Here is a 20,435-nt window from a genome sequence, read left to right as displayed (position 1 = left end):
CTTCAAATACACTTTTTTTTTTTTAAATACAATCAGAGTAGGACGCCATCAGAGGGATAGCAAGCAATCTTGTCCGTTGATTTGAATCCAATAATCTACGGCCCAATTTGAAAGGTATCTCTTTCCTCTTCAATTTCATCTCCTTTTCATTTCGCAAGACGCGACATCTCCCGCGGGTGGCCAATGCGGAGGGCAGGTAGTAATGGGAATGCGAAGGGAGAAGGAGAAGTTTTTATTAGGGGTATTTTGCACGCGTTATTGGGGCAGTGTGGTAATTGGTGGGGAAATAGAGACCGTTATGACCGCGATCATTTAATAATTACTAAGATCATATCATATTCTTTCCAATCCTCGAGACTTCCAAAAAAAAAACATGGAAAGGAAACACCTCCTTTGACATTTCTTCATTAAAATCAAAATACTCCGTTTGTCTTAAACACAAGAAATGGTTTTCTTTTAGTTTTAAATATAAAATATTATATTAATACTACATCTGCTTCTAATTATAAAACCTTATTTTTAAACTTATAATTAGTATCGGAGGTAATATATACTTAAAAAAATTTATAATTTTTTCATAAAATTTTATATTTACAAATATAATTCACATTATCGGCTTTGTTTATTACTAACTCGACTCCTATTTATAAGTTTCAAATTTGAAAAAGGGTGTAGTTAATTTTATAAATTTTAATTTGCCTTTAGTTATTTTTCTCTTATCATATATTTTTCACACATTCTCTTTCATCATTTTTCTTATTTATTATAAGGGCGTATTTTAAAAAAAAAAGTATATTTCTAACCGCTTTATTGTTTTTAACTAATTTTAACTAATTATTTATTATCTATTGAAACTTATAATAAAGATCGAAGAGAGTATTTATCTGCAATTTATTGGCAAATAATTTAAAATTTAAAAGGGTTATATATATATATATATAAAGTTTAAGAGTATAAAATTGATGAATCCACCAGTAAGTTGTTGGTTAAGACACTAAGCGGTTTCCCCTTATAAAGAAGAGAACACAAGTTTGAATTATGAGAAATGCACTTGTTGAGAAGGATTTTAATTTTAATGCTCCCAACTCAACAAAAATTAGTTTCAAGTCTAAAGTAATTTAAAGAGATTCTAACTTTAAAAAATTGATGAGTTTGGAGTCACCTTTATAAATGCAAAAGTTCAAGGTGATTTAGTGTAAAGTTTAAAAGGTTATGAATGCTAAAATTTAAAGGAGTTTTATATAATTTAGCCAATAAAATATAAATAATATGACACTTTTAGTATATTTTATTATTTATTATATTATATTTTTATAAATAATTTTTCTTATATTATTATTAATACAACGAAATGGAGAGTAATCAAAGGGATACTTATACTGTATTTGACAAAAAAATAATTACTTATTCTTCATCATTTAGTTTAAATTTCAGTTTGTTTTTCATAATGTTTTTTAATTTTTAATTACCTTTGGGACCGGATGGAGCACACGTATGAACCATGACTCCTTTTTTTGGCCAACACCATCAATCTAATTCATAGGTAATGTTACTTTGATCACCGTTGACGCTTGATGCGGATGCTGGAGGGATGCTTTCGAAGAAGGAAGAATAGAGAATAAAAATAACATGAATAATTTTCTATTGGGTTAAAAGTGTTGAGTAAACTGGAAGTATATATCAGCTTGGTTTGAGTCGTGCCTGTAGACATTGTCCTTAAGAGTTATTCCACCACCGTAGGTAAACGTGAATGTGACACTCTCTAGGATTAAACGAACCCTTCCTAGAGAAAACAGGGTGACAAAACAGCAGAAACTAAAGATATAACCCAGCAACACAAAAACACAGAGGGAAGAAGAGAAACGCAAAGGAGGAACAGATGCTCGAAAGCTCAAGAGCGGGGTGCAAAACACACTGTTCTTGACCGCTTTATATAGGCCTCAGGGGACCTGACCGTTGGGCACCACCATAAACACAATTAATCTGTTGGTTTCATACGTTACTTGCAATAATCTATAATTATACCTTCGGTTATAAACGTTAGGTACGTTTAAGAAATAAATTCTAGACATTACCAGATATTAATCCATAGAAAATGGTTTAGGGATTAATGGAGGATTAATCATGGTTTGAAAAACTTCCAACGTTCAGTAACCTTTGGCTGTTACAAATTATAAACGGTCAAAATAAGGATTTTTTGATAAGCTCTCTTAACACCATTTTATAATTTAATTTTGCAAAATTGTTTTTATAAGAGGTGCCTGGTAATGTTCTAATTCATGCACAAGGAGGAAATTGCTAGTTTTCAACTGTGTTTCTCTCCGATGGGCCATTGTCATGCATGCGAGATCTTCCTTCTCCTCTAGGCCCATTCACTCACCCAATAAATGTATGCTAGCATTTATACACTTGAGCTCCCTTTCTCTTAGGCAATGTGGGACTTCACTTTTGACACACCCACTTATATACACAATAACCCCCACATGTGTCAAAAAGGAACACGTATAGTTGAGTTACAAATGGATATAACTATTTCGAGTGTAGTGTCTTTTGGACTATGAACCAGATCTAGACCAATAATACTTAGCACATATAGATGTCAGTGAAGCCTACTTCTATGAGCCAACAGCTCTTGGTATGCACTAAAGGTATTAGGAGTTAGATTATACTCCCACAATTTCTACTGTTTACGGTAGTTTTGCATGTTATGATAGCCATGCCCGTGCCCAGTTCTTAATGAATGCTCTAGAGATTTCACCATAGTCTCATAGGAGTGGCCCCACTCCACATTTGTAGAGGTGATTTCATTAAATATACCTGCAATGAGTACACCATCCTGTAAGATTATAAAATCATTAAGAGTTTTCACTCAACCTCGCTAATAAATGCATTCTAGCACTTTCTCACATCATGGGAAGGGACTATAACTTTGCAATAGTGCTAGCAGAACTAACAGATGACTTGTTGTTCCCATTTGAACCTTCTTCATGAGGTCTCCAATCACAAAGGTTGGATTTCCATCGTTGTTAATTTCATGTTGGCTTAAGTCCCATTCCCCTCGATGTTTCATTAATCTGTTTCTTCCCTAAGGGTTTTGTAAACAAATCTACCAAGTTCACTTTTGATCTCACAAAATCGATTGAGACTACTCTATCTTTGAGCAGCTGCCTTACAATGTTATGTCTCAATCGTATGTGTCTGCTTTTACCATTGAAGGTTTTATTTTTCACTGTAGCTATTGCTGTTTGGTTATCACAATGCAAAGACACTAATGGTGGTGGTCTTTCTCCTAATGGGATATTAGCCAAGAAGTTTTTCAACCACTCAGTCTCTGTACTAGCCAACTCCATAGTGATTAGCTATGAATCCCTCGAGGATTTAGTTAGAATGGTTTGTTTGGCTGACCTCCACAATATTACACCACCGCCAATAGTGAATATATAACCATTAGTGGATTTGGTCTCCTCTGAATCTGAGATCTAGTTAGCATCACTGTATCCTTCTGATACTGTAGGAAATCCACTATAGAGAATACCATAACTTATAGTATCTTTCAAGTATCTCAATACTCTTACTAAGGCTACCCAGTGTTCACTGCTTGGATAGTGAGTATACCTGCTCAATTTGCACACAGTATATGCTATGTCTGGCCTAGTGAAGTTCGCTAAATGCAACAGACTCCCAATAATCTGTGCATATTTAGATTGAGCAACTGGTTCTCTTTTATTTTTAAACAAATTCATACTAGAATCATAAGGAGTACTCAATGGATCATCATCACATCTAAATTTTCTAAGAATTTTTTCAACATAGTGCTCTTCAGATAATAAAATGCCATTTTCATTTTGTGTTATCTTAACACCCAAAATAACTTTTGCTTCACCCAGATCTTTCATATCAAAATTAAAGGTAAGGAAACGTTTAGTTTCAAACACAACATCTAGACAAGTACCAAAGATTAGCATGTCATCTACATACAAGCAGATAATCACACAGTCATTATTCACAAGTTTGGTATAAACACAACTTTCTACCTCATTAGCAGTGAAACAGCCATTAGTTAAGACTTGATCTAATTTTTCATACCACTGTTTAGGTGCTTGTTTCAGGCCATATAAAGATTTCACAAGTTTCCAAACTTTGTTTTCTTACCCAAGAGCAATGCACCCTTCAGGTTGTACCATGTAAATCTCTTCTTCTAAATCACCATTTAGAAAAGTTGTTTTAACATCCATTTGATGAATAAAGAGTTTATGAATTGAAGCCAAAGCAATGAGAATTCTTACAAAAGAAATTCTTGTCATTGGAAAAAAAGTATCAAAGTAATCAATGTTTTCTTTTTGTGTAAAATCTTTGGCTACTAGCCTCACTTTATACTTATCGATAGAACCATCAGGAAAATATTTTTTCCTAAAAGCCCATTTACAGCTAATTGGTTGTGCTCTTGGAGGCAAGTCAACTAAAACCCAAGTTTTGTTTTGTTTTAAAGAATCAATTTTCAACCTGAATTGCTTCTTTCCAAAAAGGTGCGTCTCGACAAGAGGTCGCTTCATAAAAATTTCTAGGTTCATCTTATACTAAATAAATGTAGAAATCATCTCCAAAGGAGGTCTCCTTTCTTTGCTTTTTTACTTCTCTGTAAACTTTCTACTACGTTTTTATTTGAATTTTGCTCAAAAGAATTTTCAACAACTCTAGGGATACGCTCAGCTTTCAAAGGAAAAATATGTTCAAAAAATTCTGCATCTTTAGTTTCAATAATAGTATTTTGACCTAAAACATCACTTTTTAAAACCATAAAATAATAAGCGGTACTTTGCTGAGCATACCTGATAAATAAACAGTCAACCGTTTTAGAACCTATTTTCCTTTTCTTAGGGTCATGTAATAAAACTTTTGCAAGGCACCCCCACATTTTTAAATAATTAAGACTAGATGCAAAGCCTTTCCATAATTTATAAGGAGTTTTATTTGTTTTCCTATGGGGTATTCTATTTTGTAGAAAACAATAGACAAAATGGCTTCCCCCCAAAGATTATCTAGTGTCGCAGAACTAACCAGTATAGCATTCATTATTTCTTTTAATGTTCTATTTTTTCTTTCTACAATACTATTAGATTCTAGTGAATACGGAGGAGTTATTTCATGAATAATTCCTTCTTTTTCCCATTGTAAAAATTCTCCTCCTCTATCAGATCTAACTCGTTTAATTTTTCTGTCTAATTGATTTTCTACTTCAGCTTTATATGAGAGGAATTTTTCAAAAGCCTCATCTTTATTTCTTAACAAATATAATTTTGTATACCTTGAAAAATCATTGATAAAAGTTACATAATATCTTTTACCGCCTTTAGTCTTAGTTTGTTTCAAATCACCTAGATCAATGTGTATTAAGGATAACAACTCGGTTTCTTTTTTAGTAGGAAAATGTGATTTTTTAGTTTGTTTTGTTTCTGCACACACTTCACATTTATTAAGAATGTTATTTTTAATCCCTGATATTAGCCCTAGATGATAAAGCCTTTTTACATAAGATTTACTTATGTGTCCTAATCTAGCATGCCACATATCAAAAGAATCAACATAGAACACAGGCAAGTAAGTAGAAGAAGCATTTCCATTCATTTCAACAATGTTCAGTACAAACAATCCTTGATTACAACAGCCCTTCCCAACAAGAACATTATTTTTTATCATTATGATCTTGTCAGATTCAAATGACACCTTAACCCCAGCTTTCCCTAACAGAGCTATAAAAATCAAATTAGCTCTAACATTAGGCACGACGTACAGAACTTCATTTAGTGCTAAGGTCTTTCCAGACGTGAGTTTTAGGACAACTTTTCCTTTTCTTAGAACTTTCGTGGTTTAGGAATCAACCAGATAAATATGGTCTTCTCCTTCTTCAAAGGAGGTAAACATGTCCTTATTCGCACAGATGTGCTTAGTAGGACCTGAATCTACCATCCACTTCCTCATATCGAAGATCACAACGGCTTGTAAGACAACAACAATAATCTCATCATCATCTCCTTCCACCAAATTTACGTTTGGCTTAGGAGGATTTTTACCTTTATAGTTATTGTTTTTACCAGTGCTTTTCTTACACTGAGCTGCGTGGTGACCTGGCTTTCCACACACAAAGCAATCTCCTTTCTTCTTGAATTTGGGGTTAGAATCACTAGGCTTGTAATCAAAGTTTTTATTTCTAGGTTTAGTGTTATACCTCTTGTCATGCGGCTTTGCTTCTACCAAATTTGCCTTTGTTGCCAACTCCTTTCCTTTAGCTATCTGGATTGCCTTCCAGTTTATGTCCTCAATGATGATGTGCGTGATTAGGTCTGATAGTGAAAGTTGCTTTTGCTTATGCTTCAATTGTTGCTTATAGTCATTCTATGAGTTTGGCACGCAGCTTCTCGATTAGGATCCCAACCACGAACTCATTTGGCAAATTTATCTTCTCAGCTCGGAGCTCTTCCAGTAGCTTATGATATTTATTGATTTGAAGTTTTTTATCCTTCTCTTCATCCATCTCCCATTTGTAAAAGTTCAGAACCATGAACTTTTGCTTTCCAGCATCCTCAGTAGTATACTTCATGATCAGTGACTCTCATATTTTATGTGCCTCCTTGTATACACAGTAGACATCGAACAAGTCATTAGATAAAGTGCTAATGAGTGTATGTCAGCAAACCTTATTGGCATTTGCCCAAGCATTCTTCTGGGCCTGATCAGCATCAGTGGGGGGTTTAGATTGGGTAAGAACAGCAGCAACTCCATGCATGTCAAGGACAATATATACACGTTCCTACCATCGTCTGAAGTACTTTCCATCAAACACATCAATCTTGGAGACATCCGGGAATGGCTTAGGTAGTGGCACTATAGTGTATACACATTAAACATCGAACAAGTCATTAGATAAAGTGCTAATGAGTGTATGTCGACAAACCTTATTGGCATTTGCCCAAGCATTCTTCTGGGCCTAGTTAGCATCAGTGGGGGCTCAAGTTGGGTAAGAGCAGCAGCAACTCCATGCATGTCAAGGACAGTGTACACACGTTCCTGCCACCGTTTGAAGTACTTTCCATCGAACACATCAATCTTGGAGACATCCGGGAATGACTTGGGTAGTGGCACTGTAGTGAAGACAGGGGCATGGGCAACGTTGATAGTAGGGTTAGTGTTCCCAGCAGCAGCATCATTATGGGACTCCATAATAACTCTTAAGATTGTTGGGTAAACTGGAAGTGTATATTAGCTTGGTCCAAGTTGTGCCGGTAGACACTGTCCTTAAGAATTATTCCGCCATTGTAGGTGAACATGAATGCTCCCTAGGATTAAACGAGCCCTTCCTGGAGAAAATAGGGTGTAGAACATCAGAAACTAAAAATATAACCTGGCAACACAGAAACACAAAGAGGGAAGAAGAGAAACACAGAGGAGGAACATATGCTCGAAAGCTCAAGAGTGGGGTGCAAAACACACTATCCTCGACCGCTTTATATAGGCCTCAGGGGACCTAACTGTTGGGCACCACCATAAATATAATTAATCCGTCGGTTTCATACATTACTGCAATAATCTATAATTATACCTTCAATTATGAACGTTAGGTACGTTTAAGAAATAAATTCTAGACATTGCCAGACATTAATCCATGGAAAATGGTTTAAGGATTAATGGAGGATTAATCACAGTTTGAAAAACTTCCAACATTCAATAACCTTCGACCGTTACAAAAAATAAAGGGTCAAAATAGGGATTTTCTGATAAGCTCTCTTAATACCATTTTATAATTTAATTTTGCAAAAGTGTTTTATAAAAAGTGCTTTATTAAGGATTAATGGAGGATTAATCACGGTTTGAAAAACTTCCAACGTTCAGTAACCTTCGGCCGTTACAAAAAATAAATGGTCAAAATAAGGATTTTCTGATAAGCTCTCTTAACACCATTTTATAATTTAATTTTGCAAAATTTTTTTATAAAAAGTGCCCAGTACTGTTCTAATTCACGGGCAGGGGGGAAATCACCAATCACCAATTTTCAACTGTGTTTCCCTTTGGTGGGTCATTGTCGTGTGCGCGAGATCCTCCTTATCCTCTAGGCCCATTCACTAGCCTAATAATGTATGATAGCATTTATACATTTGAGCTCCCTCTCTCTTGGGCAATGTGGGACTTTACTTTTGACACACCCACTTATATACACAACAAAAAGTGTGTCTAGCAACCTTAAATATTTTTTCAGCTACGTCTAATATCTTAAAATACTTCTTTGATTTTTAATATAAGACCTATTTAACTAATTTAATTAGATTAAGGAAGTTAGGTAAGTTAGTTAATTATAAGAAATATGACGTGTTTTTCTTAAAACACCATAATCATCTTCTTTAATATCCTTTCTCCCTCTTTTACTTGATTATATTTGAGGAAGTATCAATAGAGGTAATTTAGAAAAAAACTAAAAATATGAGAAATAGATCTTATATTTAGAACCAAAATCAACTCAATAATTAAGTCCTATATTAAGGACCAGAGGAATATTTTGTAATGTATCTAATACTCTGAAATATTTTTGCAGGTGTATCCAATACCTTAAAATATTTTGTAGTTTATCCAGTACCCAGAAGTATTCTTTTAAATGCGTCCAATACCTTCAAAAATAATGAAAAATAGTACTTTACAGTACTTGATATATACTGATTTAATAGACTTTTTGAAGAGTTAATGACGAAGTTAGAATTGGTTATGAACTAATGCTTTATAGGCACAATTGTTTCTAAAAAATTAATATTTTAAGAGTAAAATTATATCACAAAATATTTTAGAATACTAAATGAATCTGAAAAAAATTTTAGGGTGTTGGACGCCCTACAAAATATTCACGATACTTTGTACCTTAGTCTTTTTCTGTTACGAATCAAAGGTTTTGGTAGATTGAGTGGTCCAAGAATTTCAAGTTATTTTAATTTAAAATAAAATTAAGTTGATGATCTTCTGACTTTCTCAAGGAAAATAATAATCTTGTGACTTATTAATAGCATGAAAACCTCTCTATAAGTGAAAAATTGCGAGTTCAATCATACTTATTACATTGTTAGGGTATACTTTTTTCAATCAATAAAATAAAATTTTATTGATAATAAATATTCTAGAATTTTTAAAAGAATAATTCTAACAAAATTTTAAACTGAGGTAAATTTAAGATTTAAAAATACAAGAGATATATTTCAACTTAATGAAATTAGAATTCCTTATGTCTGTATTCTTGCATCTATTTTGTTGGCAAGAAAGGATTAAATTACAAATTTATCTGAAAAGTTTATACTTATAAATGTCGGATATAAAGGTTTCTTTTAGTTGGATATAAAGGTTTCTTTTAGATTCCATATCATATCAAAAGTTTTCAAATCGTAATAATGGTGCCCAACCATTATACAGATTAAATTTAACTTAGTTGATCAAATATGCTGATTTTTTTGGTAACAAAATATGCTGATTTGGTGGGTTTATGTGCCATCCACATCATTTTTTGTTAAGGTGCAAATTTACCTGATAAGTTTTCAGTCAAAACACCAGGCATCTATAAGTTTATTTTGGCTTCAAATATGGTATTACGAATTTCTAAATCATAGCCGTGATGCCTCAAATGTTGTGTATGTTAAGTTTGGCTATTAGTTAACCAAATATATTAAGCTGGCAAAGTGAACGGTGAAGAAGCAACAAATGGAGTAGGAGCCCACATTGAAGAAGATTCGATTACTCTATGTGGGACACATTAAGGGAGATTGTCAAGAATAAGGCTATTGGCAATCCTTCGCCGCCGTACTCCAAGAATACCGAGATAAGTGCGTACCTCTTCGATTTTCTCTTCACCACACAAGATGCTTTCACCTCTTCAATTTTCTCCAATTTTTCATGCGAGATACATTTCGTTTTTTTTTTTTAATTTTTTTTTCCTTCTTCATAAATTTGACTTGGATAAAAAAAAATAAAAATAAATAACACGTGCATACACCAACTCATCATATTTGGTAATTAAAGGTTAAACTTAACCTAAATCAGGTTAGGATGACATTATTAGGCAAATCTACACTTTAAACTAATAATATAGATAGACATACCAATTCAACATATTTAATCAACTAATAGTTAAACTTCAAACTTCAAGACGTTTTAAATACTCAACATTTCTAGGTAAAAAATTTCTATACCAATTTTATACCTTAACCCAGGGGAAAAGTACTCGGTCTACCGTGGCTAACGAAAAAAGTATAATTCTCAATCTTTTATAATTAAATTATTTGATAAAAGCATAATAATCGCACATCTTTTATGTGGCATAGACAAAATATAAGAAATCATAGCCAAACAGCTTTTCAAAAGTATCATATCATATAAATGGACATTTTGTACCTATCAATTTAATGTTTCAGAATTAATATGAGCCAAGTATAATAAAACAACAATTCGTTGGGAAAAAAATAAAAAAATAATTATTACATTCAGGAATTTCTTATGCCTTGCTACAATTACTGCAAATGGTGGCTACTGCATTGCTCTTCTAATTAACTTAATAATCATGATACATGATTACTCAAATCCAAATGAAATATATCAGGTGAATAAACGATGTTACAATGAAAAATATAATTTTCCCTGTCCTAACCATTCTTCTTTCTCACCAATCTCACTGCTCAAAACAAGCTAATATCTCCTTTTCCTAACTTGAAAGCTCGTTGATCTGATAACGTCATCATCAGCTTTTAGAGTGTCATCAAGAACTTCTATGGATTCTGGCTTCGTAAAGTAGGTAAATAGAAGGTAGATGCCATCCAAGTAAGTGTTGGTCTCTCCAGCCTTATTTTTCTTCTTGATACTATATGCTAGTGGAATAACCCCTCTGTTGAAAACCTCCACATACATGCCACCTCCAGCAACAAGCAGCTGCAACGAGAATTTACAATACATTTACCAATCCCATTTCTCTAAATTTATCAGCATATAATACAGTTTGATTCCCGTCTTGACTTAATAATTACTTTCTTCATTCCTTTTTATAAGAAACAATTTACTGAATCACACTGATAAAAAAAGATTGGTTAAAATTAGTTGGAGCCAAGAAAGAGGTAAAAAATGTAACCTTTTCTTTTAAAAAATTTCCTTATTTGTGGAGAGAGAGTGTGTAAGGGAGACAATAAGCAAATTTCTAGATAATAAATGCAATGATAATAATATGAATAACTAAATGGAAGCAAAATGAGAAATTAACCAAAAAAATTGGAGGCAACATCTAGGTGTCTCTTGTAAATAGGAACAAGCCGTACTAAAAATTGTTTCTTATAAAAAGAAACTGAGAGAGTTTTGTAAACTGCGATCAGTGTATTACTTAAATTACTATCATTAATTAAAGCAGACTGCACAGTATCATCCAGAATAAAAGGCATAAAAAATTGCTGTAGATCACAGGTATGAGCATCTGCAGCTGACAGATTAAATGACAATCCGCGACTAATGGATGGTATAATGGATCCTAAGATCATATAGACAGTGCCTAGGGTATTTTGCCCCACTACGGGAAAATGCAGGTTTCCAAAGAAAGCCTGATCATTTAGAATAAATGGCTTGAAGGCTCACTCCTGTTGTCATTCTCAAGACAACATTGTGAGTCTGTTAAATTCCAAAAAATATCCAAACATTAGACCCAAAAGCTGTTTCATGGGAACAAAAATGAAATTGAGACCAAGACAAAGCATTGATTCAGCATTCATTTTATTTCCCTTCACTTGCGAAATATCAAGGATCCATTATCATCAATTACCTCACATCATCATTATCTCTAATCCTTCCACATTGTTAAGAAATTAGTTTCAATTAGAATGTCTAGATATCAAACATGGAAACATATGACGTCAAGGAGAAAAATTAAAGAGATAAATGGCCCATGGGAAGCAAGACATTTAGATGGTTGGACATAATAAGCTTCATCCATCAACACCTTAGTTTCTTTAGGAATGCTTTTGAATTACATTACTGGTCCTTTATTCCTGCATAATGCCAGTTTAAACACAATATTGTCCTCAGACCTTCATTTTTCCAGGTGAGAGGGACATTCCTTCTAGCTATTTCTCTTATGCTAGAAAATGATAATATATTGATTTATTGAGGGAAAATTTATTTTAAAAAAATAAGTAAAGCTGATGATTATCATGACTTCAGTTTTTACAAGGGGGGAAAAAAAGTTGGGAGAATGATGATTCAGGACCTGATTAGAAAATCATGTCAAATAGGGGCTTTTTAGTTGTGAAAAGTTGTAAAAATTAGTAAAGATGGAACCTTAACTAGCGACCAGGTTCTTGTTTGACATTGATTGTCTAATCAAGTCCTGAATTGTCATTCTCCCAATTACTATCTAGTAGCATTCCTCATTTCACATTGGTATGACGTAATTAAAACATATGCATTATGCCTCCCCTAAACTTATAGCACTTGCCACAATACCACACTATGCTACCATTTTGTTAAACTTCAATGTTCAGGACTTGTTTGGAATAACGGTAGAATCCTTCAAAAGCAACTTTTTAATTGTGATTTACAAAATATAAGATAAATATATGAGAAGAATTTTATCTCGAATTACGTGAATAAATGCTTTGGGGAATCCCAGTCGTGATTCCAAATAGGCATTCAAATGATTCGAACAAGGACAAAATGAATTTTAAAAGTCCTCCAATTAAGTGAACGTTATATAGAATGATGGCATGGACTCATTTTATGGCAATGAAGAAAAACTCAAGAGGGGCAGGGTAACGAAGTAGTAAACTATATATATTTTTTTTCCTACCATAAAATTCCTACCTTGTAGGCTATGTTTGAGAGTTTTGATGAGGGCGGAGTGAAGTCATTATTAGAATGGAGTTAGATGAAATGGAGTGAGGAAAATAAGGTATTTTAGACCTCTGCAGTTTCAGAGAAATGAACCATTAAAAAAAAAAAAAAAAAGAGGAAAAACACATTTTTGTGGAGCTCAGATTCAAAAATGAAATGAAATCCATTAAACAAGTTTCTTTCTCCACTAGAAATTGCCACAATGAATTTCTTTAAGAAATACTCCTCCGATCCTAAATGTAAGACCTATTTTGTAGTGTAATATAGGACCAGAGGAGTACCAAAGAACCAATTCTGAAGGAACAAGAAGTGATATCACTCCACTGTTCAGTTACCCTTCTTTCTTGAAAGTTATATGGTAGTTAAGGAAGAGGGGATGGGTCATTATTACTCATATATTTTATTTTTCCAAATCGTTAGTAAGGGTAAAAAGAATAATAAGAATTGAATATTGATTAATTTAATAATTAATTAATAATTGGAAGCCAAATAATTCCAAATGCCCCAATTTCAAAATTCTTGAAGGGGAAAAATTAGACAAAATCTTCAGATACTTGCTCTCAAGTACTCCAATAGAAGCAAAACACATTTTGCAAGATCAAATCTGCTACTATTTTTTTGGGGAAAAAAACTATTTGTTCAATTTCATAGCAAACACTCAAAATCCATATTTCAATTTTTTTCCTTTAAAAATGAAAACAAACTTCAGAATTTTTTCACACATTATAATTTTTTATTATAAAATTTAAAAAACAAATAATTGAGAAAATACATCAAATGAACATAAGTTTGCAAAATTTACAATGAAATATCTTTAAAATTCAAATTATTCAGAAGGCACACCTTATTCTTGGAGCGACTAGATAAAAGGACCCTCATCTATTTGTTACAACCCAGACTTCTTGAAGTGACAAGTAATTTTTTGAATTATCACTACCAAGTTATAACTTTTTTACCAGCCGGCTTCCTAAGTATGAGGTCACTAGCATCCACAAGTTACAATACAGCCTAGGCATTTAAAGGGCCCGTTTGGCAGAGCAGTGGAAATTCCCTATAAGCACGTTTCATGTAAGCTGAGACAAAACTCCTCTCAAATACTTGTCTCGTATTCTGTAAATCACTATGGAAAAGCAGCTTATAAGTAGCAGATGTTCCACGGGTTGAGACTTTTCAGGGTTACTATTATACTAAATTTTGGTTGCCTAACATGCTGCTTTCGAATTACTGTTCATAAGTCCTGGTTTTGCCCCCTAAAAACAAAGACTATGAGCAAAGCAACCTAGAAAGCTCAGTCACAATGCCGATGCACACAAGAATCACCCACTCATATTAGATTATGCAACATCAGTTAGTTACTGTTGATGTCTCCAAAACTTCCTTTGAGGATTATCAGCAACCAATTTCAAATTTGATATGACGCATTTCATCGGAAAGCAAGGCAATAAAACCTAAAGCCCAGCAATAATGACCTTAAAATCCCTTATAACTCCAATAAGCCAAAGTGATAATTAATGGATGAAAACATTTTCGTCCAAACACATCAATAATCATATCAGTCGGAGCTTCAAAATAATATAGATTTTGATATCCTTCATTTCAATTTCACAAACGATCTTTTGATCTATTTTCCCTAAATACACAGGTAGGAAACTTTAAAAATTGTGGGGTGGGCTCGGACAGCATGATTTGAAATTCCTTCTAATCCACCCAACTCCTTTCATTTAGAAGCATGCAACGCTTAAGCAAGCAACACTAGTTTAGATTTTTCCCGCTTTGTTTTACCAATGCATTTCATCAAAACAAACAAGAAAGCATTTAAAGTTCGATATTTTACAGATATCTGGAGAAATAGAATACATTCTTAGATACTCTGCACCACAAGTATACATAAGAGAAAAGGCAATCAACCGCCTTGGTTGACAGAAAATCACTGGTATTCATCGTAAAAGTCACGCAGATGAAGAAGAAATTACAAATTGTTAATGGCATTAAACATGAGAACATATGGTTAAGAATTGATACCTCCTCGTACTTCTGAGTAAGTGCTAGTCGCTCATCCTCGGACATGTCAGGCCTCAAGACAGCCATTGTCTCGTACTGTCTGAGGCCGGGTGGGCATTGTGGTTCCTCCTTCTCCTCCACAGAAGTAAACCCCGTTCCGGCAGAAGTCGGGTCGTCATCCGAACCGAATCCACCTTCGAAGAAGGAACCGGAGAAGTCAAGGGTTTGGGCTTGGATGGAAAATCCAGAATCTATTCTCTTCTGGTAACGGGTTGATCTTGATTTCGTAGAACAAGGTACGAGGCAGTAAGAAAAGCTTAAAATTGGAGAACATGAGAGATTTTTGGGGCAATTTGGCACTTTAAGCTGAAAAGAAGAAGAGATTGGAGTAGATGTGAGTGAAGAGGATGCCATTGAAGCGCTTCTGCTATTCGCCTCCCCCGCGGATAAGGCAAACCCCGCTTTTATATTCTCTCGTCCTCACACGACGTCGTTATGACTTATAACATAATGCATAAAGGATGAAAAGAAACATATATATGTGAATTTATAAGAGATTGATGGGCAAAATTGTCTTTTAGGAGATAACCCCTCCGACTAGCCCGCGCCGTAAACTACCGAATATACCGAACAGTCGTGTTCCGGCTTCGGGTCAAATCTATTTGCGGCCAGCGAAATGGTTTTGATCAGCTAACCTTCTTTCCTTCTGAAGTCCTCTCCCACGCAGCCACAGGTTCGTAGTACAATCCCAACAGGGAATCTCTGCTTTGCGCTCCCCGTATTCTTTTAATTCACTTCCTTGTGTACGTGTGCGTATTATCTCATGAATTATGATGCAGCTTTTGAGCAACATATTGAATTTTATTGATGGAGCTTTCTGTGAGGCTTTTTCTTTCTCGCTGAAGATTTTAGCTTTCCTGTTCTTTTTTAAATAAACATAATATGAATGAGTTTTCTGTGATCCTTTCTGCTTTGGAAATCATTAATAAATCTGCATATGTAGGTCGACGATCTAGTTAATACCCATGGCCTTGAGCTGATTTCTCTTTTCACTGATCTTTGATTTTTTTTTTTTTTTAAAAAGAAGCTTTTCCGTACTTTTCATTTTCAGGTTAGACAGTTTTCTTTTGTCTCTGTATCTTGGAGCAATCAAATACTGAGTCTCGGTTGGCATTCATAAAATTCATTAATGTGCTCGGAGCTGTGAAAGATAGATAACTTTTGCTTCTAACTATTACTGGTGAGTATGTGATATTTGCGGGTCATCAACATTTTCCTTTTACCAAGAAATAACGAGTTTGCAAAGTCTAATTATATAGTTGTTTTGCGTTTCTCCTTTGAGTCTGATGACATCTATTGGACTAGGCTATCTTGCTTGAGTTGTTGGTTTCATATGATGAGCAGTCCAAACGTTCTTTATGTTCTTGCATTCCTCTATTTCGTCATTCACATCAATCTGCTTCAATTCTATGGAATGAACTTTTATCTCTGTTTGTCATAATTCCACAGCAAGATTGCTAGAACAGTTGTTTTGCTTATCTTAATGAAACTTGCTTGCAACTTATGACCTTGTGAAAAAAATTGAGTAAATGATACTTTCTCTGGAGGTCAATTCTCAATTGCATCTGACATATCAGTGGTAGCTACTGTTTCAGGATAATTTAACCTATCATCGGGTCATGATTGTCTTCTTCTCTTATATCCTTGCCCTGTCTTCTTGAAGAAGGTTGATTACATGGATGATAGACATGGAAAATTAAAGATAATCTGTGATCACTTTCAAGCTCCAACATCAAGTGAAGAATCTCTTGAAAACGGAACACCAACAACTTCTGAACCTAGAACTGATAAATACTCGAGGTATTGTTTTATGGTGGAAAAAGAAAAATGAGAATGTAAATTTCTTGGTTTTGCTTAAAGCTGGCTACTCAGTCTATTTTAATTTAGGTCTCCTCATCATCATCTGTGGACTCGAAGTAAATTAAGAGCTGTTTCTATGTTGAAATTGTTTAGTCTACGGAGCCTATCATGGGGTTCTGGTAGTGGTGGTCAAGAAAAGGTACACTTTAAGCACCTTCTGTCAGTGGTGAAAACTATACAATACCTTACCAAAACAAGTTCATAATTTGTAGGTTGAGCTAACAGCTGCAGAAATAGAGTCACTTCGGTCAGAACTTGCTGATATAGAGGAGAGGGAAGCCCACTTGAAAGCTCAGTGAGTGATATTTTAACTGTGGATTATTATAATCTTAAACAATCTCATCAATGAGAAGCAGAAATTTGCTTTAGTTTGCCTTTCATTTTCTGTTTGCACACATCCCTTTAGGACAAAGCATTGAAGATATTGACAAACATTTTGGATTTCAGATGCTAGCGTCAGATCTGTAGTCTAGTGCATGCATGAGTTACTTCTTGAGTAAAATGGATAAAAGGAAGTCTGATTTCCTTATTTCTTTTGTTCCTTACTTCACATTTAATTAGTGTTTCTTCCTGTTTGGATGAGGAAAAACTCTTTAGCTTCTTTGGAGTAGATTTGTTGTTGCTTTGAAAAAGCAGTAACATGCCACGGGTTAATCTTTACCAATCCCTTCCCTTTATGAGGGGCTATCTTTGTGAAATATGTGTGTTTTCCAATCAATGATCATGTCCCTGAAATATTATCCCTCACAGGTTGGAACATGTTGATGAGATTTTGCGGTCCGCTCGTCTCTCTGGCTATCTTCACATTCGAATGGTATTGACTGTTCCAAACCAACCTTATTACCTTATTACTTTATCTTAACGTTATTTATTTACCTTATCAATTTAGTGATAATTTGCTTCTAATTTCTATGTAGAGATGGACAGCACTACCAGGAGAACCTCCACCCATAGATGATACTGAAGTAGATGATTGGCTTCCTCGCTTTATTGTTCTCCATGGGGCATGTTTATTCTTATATTTGTCATGTACAGGTAATATAGATGGTTGGTTTCTTTCTCATACTCTCTGTCTCTTCTTCCTCAGTGCTTACTTGCATAGGATATGAACTATGAAGCACAAACCAAAAGTATAGAGGTTGATTATAGGTTTCCTTGCTTTGTTTTTTTCCAAGGGGGTTTGTATATAACTGTACTACCTCCGGTCCTTATTATAAGATCTTTTTTTACTTTTATTCTGGTCCTAAATATAAGATCCCAATCCACTTTGTCTCTCATATTTATGCATTTTTTTTTCCAAGGTAGTCCTTTTAACAATGGTAATTGTAGCTAATACACTTGATTAGCAAAAATATTTTAGGAAAAACAACACATATTTATTATAAATAACTAACTTAACTTTTTTCCTTAATCTCCTCAAATTAGTCAACTAGATCTTATAATTAGGATCAGGGGTAGTATTTATTGTATACAGTTAATATTGTCTGTTGGTTTTCTTGTCTCTTCCTTCCTTTGTTCTTCTTGTTACCAAGATCTATCTTCATTGCGTTGGAGAGAAATTCTAGAATACACTTTTACCAGATATCTTATTTTCCTTTTTTAGTGTTAAGTCTAAGTAAATCCTTTTTTAAAATCTTGATAGGTATGCATTTTTTCCAAAACTAACTTCTTGTCATATTAAGATTTGCAAACACAAAGCATTAGATCCTTTAAAAAAAAAAAAAAAAACTTTCACACTCTTCAATTCTTTAGTACTAGTTCTAAAATGTACGAAAGAAAATGCTGAGAAAAAAAAGGTAGAATAAGGCAGTTCGTATGGTAATGGTACTATCTGTTATTTCACTTGATTGATCAATAGGCTAATTTCTTGTTTTGGGGGAGCATGCAATGTCCTAAGTTTCTTTTTTATTATTTAAATTGACCTTTTGTAAACTGACTTCCTTGATATGCATTAAAGTTGCTATCATTTGCCACTTCTAATTCTTGCCTCTCTCTTGAGTGGATGAATGCCACCATGTAGTTAGCAGTTGCTTGTAGCGTTCACTTGAGCATCACTCACTTGTCAAACATGATTATACTAAACAGAAAATCCATATTTACTGGGCTGACCCTTCATATTTAAATAAATTTCATTTGTGCTTCTTCCGTCATGGAAATATTTGATCTTTTTTCTAAAAAAAAAAAAAACAGACTAACTCCTCCGAGCCACCAGACTGCGCAACTGTCTTTCATTACAAGTCTTGTTGCACAGCTAATGTTTCTTTATAAATAATCCTTGTGTTTATGGAGGACTTGTTTCCTGCTCTCTCTTAAATTATTTTTCTTTATTCTCTTACTTGGTAGAATTGGTTTTTTACTTGCAAAGTTTACAAGAATAGTCTGTTAAAGATACCTAATTTCTCGGTTATTGAGATGAGCCTTTAAAACTCTTCAAGATGACATTTAGTTGGACAGTAAACTAAATGTTCAACGTGGTTATCTCTGTGAAGTACTTCTCCGGTCTTTAATATAAGACCCATTTAACTAATTTGATTAGATTAAGGAAGTTAGGTAAGTTAGTTAATTATAAAAAATATGATATGTTTTTCCTAAAATACCATAATCATCTTTCTTAATACTTCTCTTTCTCTTTTACTATATTATGGTTGAGGAAGTATTCATAGGGGTAATTTAGAGAAAATTGATAAATATGAGAAATGGATCTTATATTTAGGACCAAAACCAACTCAACAATTGGGTCCTATATTAAGGACCGGAGGAGTATATTTATTTTCAAGCATTCGGATGATAGGTTTTTACATACAGAACATCAATGTCTGTTTATTGATAAAGAGGAAAATTGCAGATCTTAGCCCTCAGGACTCCACCCTTTTATCTGATGTTGTTGAAGTAGGGCGCTTACCGAGTTTTAAACGTGAGGACGATGAGATGCGCTATGCCTTCTATATTCTAACTCGTCAAGGACTACGGTATGAGTGCTCAAGCAGTTCTAAAATACAGGTTTGTTGAAGTACTACCTGCGGTCCTGATATTTAATATAAGTACTTATTTGACTTTTATTTTGGTCCTGAATATAAAACCCCAATCCATTTTGTCTCTGATATCCATCCATTCTTTTCTAAGATAGTTCTTGTAATAATAATAATTCTAGCCAATATACTTGATTAGCAAGGATATTTTAGGAAAAACAACACCCGTTAATTACAAATAACTAACTTATCTGATTTTCTTAATTTACTCAAATTAGTTAACTAACTCTTATATTAAAGACCGGAAGTAGTATTATTTTTGGCCATAGTTGTGTCTAAGTTGAAATAACTTGGTTCTTGGAATGACTTACTTCATTCTTCCTCTGTCAGATTGATTGTTGGTTATCCGCTTTACAAACTGACTGCAAATTGGAGCCTGATACGTCAGTCCCTAATGGTTCAGTCAACAAGTAACATAATGTACAGAATGTTTGGTGAGTTTAAGATGGGTTGATTCTGATCTACTTTGCAAAAGTACACTAATTCAATGATTTTTAGGTGTAAATAAGATGGAAGTAATTGAATAGAGATAATGAATTGTTTGTCATTTCTGTCTCATTCCAGAACTTAGTTTTAACTTTAGGTTTTAATCAT

At 33.9% G+C, this 20,435-nt stretch overlaps 2 protein-coding genes across 8 annotated transcripts; one reads left to right on the top strand and one right to left on the bottom strand.

The window, feature by feature from the left end:
• Positions 1-10,458: 10,458 nt before the first annotated feature.
• LOC114760795 (30S ribosomal protein S6 alpha, chloroplastic) lies at positions 10,459-15,345 on the bottom strand. Its single transcript, XM_028950084.1, has 2 exons — positions 14,914-15,345; positions 10,459-10,950 (listed from the first exon to the last, which is right to left on the bottom strand). The coding sequence occupies exons 1-2, from the start codon at positions 15,304-15,306 to the stop codon at positions 10,711-10,713; spliced, it is 633 nt and encodes a 210-aa protein (XP_028805917.1). The 5' UTR covers positions 15,307-15,345; the 3' UTR covers positions 10,459-10,710.
• Positions 15,346-15,481: 136 nt separating this feature from the next.
• LOC114760793 (uncharacterized) lies at positions 15,482-20,435 on the top strand. 7 transcript variants are annotated; one of them, XM_028950081.1, is made up of 9 exons: positions 15,482-15,625; positions 16,004-16,132; positions 16,619-16,752; positions 16,840-16,951; positions 17,025-17,107; positions 17,563-17,626; positions 17,730-17,847; positions 19,658-19,812; positions 20,172-20,435. In XM_028950081.1, the coding sequence occupies exons 3-9, from the start codon at positions 16,628-16,630 to the stop codon at positions 20,253-20,255; spliced, it is 741 nt and encodes a 246-aa protein (XP_028805914.1). In that variant the 5' UTR covers positions 15,482-15,625; positions 16,004-16,132; positions 16,619-16,627; the 3' UTR covers positions 20,256-20,435. The 7 variants fall into 7 exon arrangements, with proteins under 7 accessions (XP_028805914.1, XP_028805915.1, XP_028805911.1 ...); XM_028950082.1 differs by having other exon boundaries at positions 16,616-16,752; XM_028950078.1 differs by having other exon boundaries at positions 16,548-16,752.

Source organism: Neltuma alba, unplaced genomic scaffold (genome assembly GCF_004799145.2).
Source record: "Neltuma alba isolate B1F8T4 unplaced genomic scaffold, ASM479914v2 tig00011022_pilon, whole genome shotgun sequence".
Lineage (NCBI taxonomy): Eukaryota > Viridiplantae > Streptophyta > Magnoliopsida > Fabales > Fabaceae > Neltuma > Neltuma alba.
This window is presented reverse-complemented; position numbering and strand designations above follow the sequence as displayed.